General features: G+C 29.6%; 1 protein-coding gene across 1 annotated transcript; it reads right to left on the bottom strand.

The window, feature by feature from the left end:
* Positions 1-3,805: 3,805 nt before the first annotated feature.
* LOC131617889 (chitin elicitor receptor kinase 1-like) lies at positions 3,806-8,307 on the bottom strand. Its single transcript, XM_058889158.1, has 11 exons — positions 7,601-8,307; positions 7,184-7,217; positions 7,080-7,087; positions 6,606-6,943; positions 6,424-6,513; positions 6,223-6,316; positions 5,980-6,131; positions 5,773-5,867; positions 5,302-5,437; positions 5,104-5,202; positions 3,806-5,021 (listed from the first exon to the last, which is right to left on the bottom strand). Exons 1-11 carry the CDS (start codon positions 8,238-8,240, stop codon positions 4,857-4,859), a joined length of 1,851 nt encoding a protein of 616 aa, XP_058745141.1. The 5' UTR covers positions 8,241-8,307; the 3' UTR covers positions 3,806-4,856.
* Between the last annotated feature and the right edge of the window lie 249 nt (positions 8,308-8,556).

Raw genomic sequence — 8,556 nt, forward strand, 5'->3', positions numbered from 1 at the left:
TATATATATATATATATATATATATATATATATATATATATATATATATATATATATATTCAACCAAACCCAACAAAGATAAGTTCTCTTGATGTTTTTCCTTTTAAATTTGTTTCCATTTTTCTCAAAATAAAAAGAAAAAAAAACGTTTTTAATTGATTACAAATTAAATTTTAACTTGGAAACAACAAATAATGCAATAATAGTAACAAAATTAATTATGCATGAATCCACATATTATCAAAGAAATTTTGAATTCATTAATCCATTAGCATGAAAAGTTGTTTCTTTGTTTTCCGCAACTAATATTCATCTATAAAAATCTAAGTATTTGGAATAATCAAGTATATTCTTTTGATTTCACGTTAAAATTTTTCTAATTCTAGGGATAAAAATGACTTTTAAAGCCTTGCTGCAACCACATTCATTTGGTAATTATCATAGCTGATGTGACATAACCACATTTTTTTATGCATTTTCTATTTTTTTTTATAGCATCCATCTTAATCTTAATCTTAATATATATAAATCCAAGGTTGTCATGTTGGCAACCCTAGCCACATGTCAACCTGATAACAACTCTAAGTACATACCCTAATTCTAATTTTACTAATTTGAGCCCACACCTTAATTTTAATTTTTCTAATTTAATCCTACATTAAGAATAAATATAATAATAATTATAAAACCAATAATAATAATATAAATAATAAGTAATATATATTTATTGCCTCAATCTTAAATCTATTAGTCATTAAATTGACACAATATTAATAATTAAAATAATAATAATAATAATAATAATAATCATAACAAGAACAATAATAATAATTATTATTATTATAACAAAAATAATATTAATAATAATAATATAAATAATACGTAATATATATTTATTGCCACATTCTTAAATCTATTAGTTATTAAATTGACACAATATTAATAATTAAAATAATAATAATAATCATCACAACAACAACAACAATAATAATAATAATAATAATAATAATAATAATAATAATAATAATAATAATAATAATAATAATAAAAATAATACTAATCATAACAAAAATAATATTAATAATAATAATTAATATTATTAATAATATTAATAATAATAATAATAATAAATAGATATGGTGATGTATCCTCTTCATAATAATTCTTTTCCAACCCTAATTTCATATTCACTTTTTTTGTCCATCTAATTTGATAATAATAATAATAATAATAATAATAATAATAATAATAATAATAATAATAATAATAATAATAATAATAATAATAATAATAATAGAAAAACTCTTCAATCTAAGCATAAACCCTAATTTTAATTTTATTAATTAGGCCCTATATAAAAAATAAATAATAATTATAAGTATAATGATAATAATAATAACAACAACAACAATAATATAAATAATAAAGAAGAAATAATATATTATTTAATAATTGAGAAAATAATAATAATTACAACAGCACAAAGAAAAAAAAATTAAAAACATTTTTATTATTATTATTATTATCAATTTAATAATTACAACAGCACAAAAAATTAAAAAAATTATTAAAAAAAGAAGTCAAATAAGAATAATTATTATATTATTACTCTCACAACTCAACACGATATTTTAATACACGCAAATTTATTTTTACATTTTATAATTAACTATTTTATTTATTTTTAATTATTGAGTAGAAATTCTTTCTTCATTATTATTATTTTTTCTTTACTTCATGTAATTTACAAAATTAAAAGATTATTAGACTATTAACTCTATTAATGTTATATAATAAAATAAGTTATAAAAAGCTCTTTAAAATTTAATAAATATAATATTATAGTTTAGTGTTAACATGACTATTCCCATAAGAATAATTAATAAATACTACTCCCTCCGTTTTTTATTATAAGTTGTTTTAGGTTTTTTCACACAGATTAAGAAAAATAATAATTGTTGAATGAAAATGAGAAATTATGAAATTTTTTACAAAATTATCCTTCATTAATGACACATGGAAGATAAATTTATATAATTAAAATGAGAGAGAATATTAAATATTTAAGGATATAATAGGAAAAATAGCATTAATTATTTATTGGAATTGTTAAACGATTTATATTAAAATACAAAATATTTTTTCAAAACGACTTATAATGCGAGGAAGAAGTACTATAATATTAAAGCTCTTTGGAAACATGACTATTCCCACAAGAACAATTAACAGTAACATTAAAAGTTCCATTAACTGGAATATTATTTGGTGGATAGCTATTGAAGCTACGCAACCACTCAGAAGTTGTCAAATTGGAATAAATCTGATTAGCAACGGAAAAATAGGTATCTCCTGTTCTAACTTGGCTTTGAGACACTCGATGAGATCCCTTTCGACTGGGACAGGTAAACTGACTTCAATCTTTACTATTTAGGGAGGTTTTTGTCGCAGTTTGATCTTATCTTATCGTTAATTATCGGGATCCATCTTGATGGAGGTCTTGTTCCTGCGGAGGTCTTGTTCCTGCCAGCTCCGTGCATAGGAATTTGATTGTACCCAAAATAGAGGGTCAGGTTGATGTGCATAAGGTATATTCTTATGTATGGTGCATAAGTCTCATACGAGTAATATTTAAATTGTTCCGAGTAACATTTAGTTAAAAACGAATAATAATATCATAATCCACGAATAATATATGCATTATTTGTACATATTTATTAATTATGGTTAATTATTAATTATGAGTAATGAGTACACTATTCTGAGTAATATTTACACAATTCTGATTAATATCGAATTTTAACTATTTTGAGTAATATATTCATTGTTCTGAATAATATTTATACTATTTTGAGTAATTTGTATATTATTTTGAATAATATAAACAATACTTTGAATAATATAAACAATATTTGAGTATTTATGTATTGTGCATTATGTACATCAACACATCCCAAAATAGGCGTCCATAAACAAAAATAAATTGCACTAGTCTAACTGTCCACCAATAGGGGTATGCAAAATATCCGGTTGTGATGCCCAAATCCATAACCAAATCTAAATCACTTTTAAATATCCGGATTTAATTGAATGGTTGTTAGTCAGTTTAGTTATTAATGGTATGGTTATCCATTCATATAATCGGGATATAATTAAATGGTTATTAACCGGTTAAATTATTTTGGATTTGGTTATAATCCGGTTATTATCCAAATCTAAATATTTTAATTCTCAAAATAAATTATTATTTTTTTGAAAAAAAATAATTTTTAAAATTAGATTTTAAAAAAAAAACCAGTTATATGATAAAACCATATTTATAACCGATTTTATAATCTATTTTAATTAAAATATAGTTATAATTATAAATCTAAACCATTTAAATAATTTTAAAATAATTATGGTTTAATTTTTGAAAATAATCACCCACCAACTTATGGATGTTGGGTAGCATGTATGAATTCATGGGGCATTCACGGTTGAGATATGTGTAATTAGGATGACGTTAGACAACCATTCGGTGTACTTCAGCTCAAAATGAAATTAGCTTGCGGGAGTCCCTGATCGGTGCTTTTAGTTGCCTCGGCTTTTTCAAGGGATTTTTGCATCCTTCTTTAGGATATGTATATGACAGAGGGTTCTATATTCAACTGATGACAAGCCAATCTGGGTCAACATTAGGCATCCCATTTCATGAAATCGCTAACAGGACGACATTGGCTTTGAGACACTTGATGAGATCCCTTTCAACTGGGACCGGTAAACTGACTTGTATCTTTACTATTTAAGTAGGTTTTTGTTGCAGTTTCTCTTACATCCCTTCCTTCTTCTAAAGAGACTATTAGTTCTATACTGCTCCAACCTCCCAGTATGAATAATGGAATCGTTGAACGCTTGCAGATTTATGCCTTTGTAAGGTCATAATCTTCCTTTATCTAATCCCAATTCCTCCAAGAGAATGGCAAAGAGACTAGCGCACATAATGTCACATAAACTTTCCCGTCAATACCTTGGTCATTATCACCAACGAAATCACTTTGTTGGGGATACCGACCACTTTTTCTTTACATTAAAACCATAGAATTGGTCTTTTGTATTTCGGCCCTTCCTTTCTATCATTCGATTTTGATCTCGAGCTCTTCTCTTCACGGGTCTTCTAAACGGTTTTACCAGGCAGGATAATCCTTTAGTAATCGAGGAGACGATGGAAGGTGGCAAGGTGACGAGGGTTGAAATCGATGTGGTGATTTCAGTCGCAGGACTGATATTAAGTCGAGATGCCATGCAATGGGGCAACAGAAAGGAATTGATGAATTTGACGTAAAATTTCTGAGAGTCGAGCAATTGTTTCCCACAGACGGCGTTACCATTCCGGTGTCAAATAGAAGATTGATCACATGTCAATGCAAAGCTCTCCGATGCGGTAGTGTTGATCTCCGGTACATTGGAATGGAGGTGCTTCCCAATAGCACATCGCGAAGTGTGGAGACCGTTGGATTGGATCCTATGGCTGATGGTGAACAAGTTGCTTAGACTAGGTTTGCAGCCACCTGTCCACCAATCTTCTATGAGGGTGTTCTTGATCAGGTCTTTGGCGTTGGATCGGTCTTGCTAGACCGTTTGGCCGGCCTGGAACAGACACTATCATTCAATTTTGAACTCAAGACTTCAAAGTTGTGTGTTTCATGTTCTAGTGATTATTACCTATTTGTCTAAACAGAAAAAACAATACATCTAAAAACTTTTAAAAAATGCCGCTTTTTATTTTTGGAGATGGATTGAGCAATCATTGTATTTTTGGAGATGGATTGAGCAATCATTGTTAACATTTCTATTCTAAATTCCTACTCATATGATATCTATCTTCCTGACATTAAATTTACAAGTTTTGGATTTTTGTATATAGAAGTGATATCCCATTCCTCAGTTGTTGAAGTTAATGTAGTCAGAGCAACTACAACATAGCTCATATTTGGACGATGTTGTGGATCACTCTCTGTGCATGCTTTTGCAAGTTGTGCCATCTGCAAGTGTAACAAATTGCTCAATCTTATTCAAATCACAATCACCAAAAAAAAATCAATATTATGTTATTGTATCTCATACCTTTAAAACTGAATCAATTGAATAGTTATCTCCAAGCCTAGGATCCACCAGTTTTTTAAAACCTTCTATTGAATTTGGTTGATCATAAACTTCATCAAACTGTCACACATATCACAAAAAATAATCAAACAATATAATTCTAATCAAACCCCTAGGCTTCCATTTTAAAATATTATAGATATTGAAGTCGAGAATTACCAAAACTACAAGGCCTTTTAAATCGGCACCAGATTCACCTCTCATTATCACAGCTCCTTTAGCAGAAATTAGTTCATAAAGAACAACTCCGAAAGCATATACATCTATTTTGGAAGAAACACTACCATATGCATATCTACAATATAAGAAATAGGTGTCAATAACTCTGTATTATTGAAAAGTGAAGTAATTTTAGTTTCACCATTTACTGGTGTGGCGAAGACATGTGGATTTGCTGCAACCACGAATTCACGCATACTAGAAGTCAAGATGTTGATGGTCGTTGGATTGAGATCAGACAATACAGAAACCAGACACGTTTTGATGATTTCTTACTCTAAATTAACGAGTATAAAATATTGACCGTCTGATCTTGATTCAACGATCACCTATGTGCTAACTGTGTTAGAATTGTGAGTTAGCCACAAATTTATATAATCATAAAAGAAGCAAAAATAATTTTCATCATACTCTGGTGGCATGTAACCAAATGTGCCTGCCATATTAGCAGTAGGAACTGATGAACTTCCCGCATCAATCAGCTTGGTTAATCCGAAATCTGCAACCTGATAAATGAAATAATAAAGGGCCTCTCAGAATTTCACAAGAAGAAAAGTACTAACAGGCTCGAGAAAATTATTGAAACAGACTGTAGAAAGTTATTGAAACAGACTGTACCTTAGCACAGAAGTTTTTGTCTAACAAAATATTTTCGGACTTTATGTCACGATGAATATAAGTGGGCACGGTATGCTCGTGAATGTATTCAAGACCTCTTGCTGAATCCAGAGCAATTTTAGCCCTCGCCGTCCATGACAAAGGTTCTCCATCTGAGAACGTTTTTACTTGATCATTATATTAGATAATCATCATTAATTATAATCACATTAGTTAATGCATCAATATATGTCCTTATTTCACCTGAACCGCGAAGATGTTGACTTAAGTTTCCATTATCAATGTATTCGTACACAAGGAAAAGCGATCCTTCAACACAATATCCAATCAACCGTACCTATACATGATCATCAATTGACAATCATATATATATAAGTGCTTGTGTATAAACGATTTCTAAAACGGGTGATAAAATCAAATCAAATTGTTTTCATACAGTCATACCAAGTTCAAGTGATGAACACGCGTCAACACCTTAAGCTCAGCAAGAAATTCTTTTGATGCTTTCATGTCCATCTTTTTTACTGCAACTTTCTGTGTAATTAGTTAGAACTTCAGTTTTATCCTTACAGCATTATCATATCTAACATTATCAAAAGTTAAAACTAACAAAACTGATTACTAACCTCACCATTCAACACGGCGTAATAGACTTCACCGAAACCTCCTTGACCGATTTTGTTAGCCAAATTGAAGTTATTCGTAGCATTCGCTAGTTCTTCATACGAAAACTCCCCTGATTTTTCCACCCTAATGCCCATGATATTAGCAGGACTCAGAGAATTTGAAGTTCCATATGTAGCATTACCAGAGACTTCAACGATCGCGCTGGTTTCTTCTGAGAGAAATTCTTGATTCTGCAGTTTCTTCTTCCGGTAACATGTAATATAAATAAAAATTCCTAATAGCACTAGCCCTGCTACTGCTCCAAGAGATATTCCAGTGATAATTCCACCTGATAGACCTGATTATGTCGAAAAAATATATAATATGAGATGGAAGAAGATTAGCATTCTACTTTAAGGATATCTTTACCTTGAGACATCTGATATGAATGTCAAATTCAAGTATAACGATCATCAATGAAACTTGAAACTAACCTCCAGTGCTGCAAAAGGAAACCGAAAACGAGGCTATTGAGATTAGAATGTTATAAGAGTATGAAAAACTATTAAACTTCATGTGAGTAAAAAAAAGAAGTTACCTCGTGTGAAAAGGCACATAGTTACCATTTGCATCTGGAAATTGAAGAGAAAATAGAATGTGAGACAATATTCGAAAATTACATTCGTGTAAAGAAGTTGAAGAAACTAGTACTCAACTATAAGCAGGTGTTGAAGCAAAAACAAAACAATTTCTTCTTAAAACACTTTCTGAATTGTCGGACTCATGTTGAATGAGTGTTATATGAATATCAGACACCAATTCAAAAAGTGTCGAATCAAAGAAACTTGTCTAAAGTTACGATATGTGACGTACAGGGTGTCATACAAGTATCAGACACTGACGCGTGTCAGACACAAGTATCAGACAGTGACACGCCTACTACTAGAATATACAAGAAAATCATGAATTGATACCAGAAGACAAAAACACACATAGCAACAAAATAAGAACGTACCTTTCCCAGGAATATAAACCAAACCACTCCCTTGACTAAAATTCACACCAGGGTTATACTTCTGCAGCAACTCAGCACCAACTTTAGTCTTATTCGAAATCGATTCCAAAGAATCCTCAATTCTAAGAGGATAAGTAATAAACAAACCATAATCCTCAGAAACATGACTATTCCCACAAGAACAATTAACAGTAACATTAAGAGTTCCAGTATCAGGAATATTATCTGATGGATAGGTATTGAAGCTATGCAACCACTCAGAAGTTGTCAAATTGGAGTAATTCCTATTAGCAACAGACATATAGGTATCACCTGTTCCAACATGGTACTGAAATGTGTGACCAAGAAACTCATCATTGATGCAATCACAAGGGAATGGAACATTCACTCTTGTGTAAGATAGGACCATATCTTTGTTTTTGATTGTGTCTGTGTTGTAACTGACAATATCTTCAGGTTTTGTAACAAGGTTGGATTGCATGATTTTTGAAACATAGGTTAGATTTGAACCATACCATAGATAATAAGAAGCTAAAGCTGTGTCACATGTTTTGCTACATTTTGATTCTGTAGTGAAGAATTTAGAGGCTAGTAATAAGAATAGAAATGATAATATGAATTTGGTTGGTTCCAATTCCATTGATAAGAATTTAGGTGTGTTGAATATGCAAGAGAAACATGCAATGGAAAATAGAAATATTATTGTGAGAGAGTTGAAATCAATTAATTATTTTGAGTGGGAATACAATTTATATATGTGATTTGTTTTTATTTTATTTTCAGTTATGTCACTTTCTATGCACTTTGACTTCTATAAAAGATTCTTAGAAATATTATAAATCTTACATCTAACTAAATTTACATATTTTAAAATAAGTTAGAATAATATTTTATCAAGTCAAGTTTTGTTATGATGAATGTAATAATTTGTATAAAATGATATAAACACACTTCGT

The sequence above is a fragment of the Vicia villosa genome, linkage group LG7 (genome assembly GCF_029867415.1).
Source record: "Vicia villosa cultivar HV-30 ecotype Madison, WI linkage group LG7, Vvil1.0, whole genome shotgun sequence".
In the NCBI taxonomy this organism is placed as follows: domain Eukaryota; kingdom Viridiplantae; phylum Streptophyta; class Magnoliopsida; order Fabales; family Fabaceae; genus Vicia; species Vicia villosa.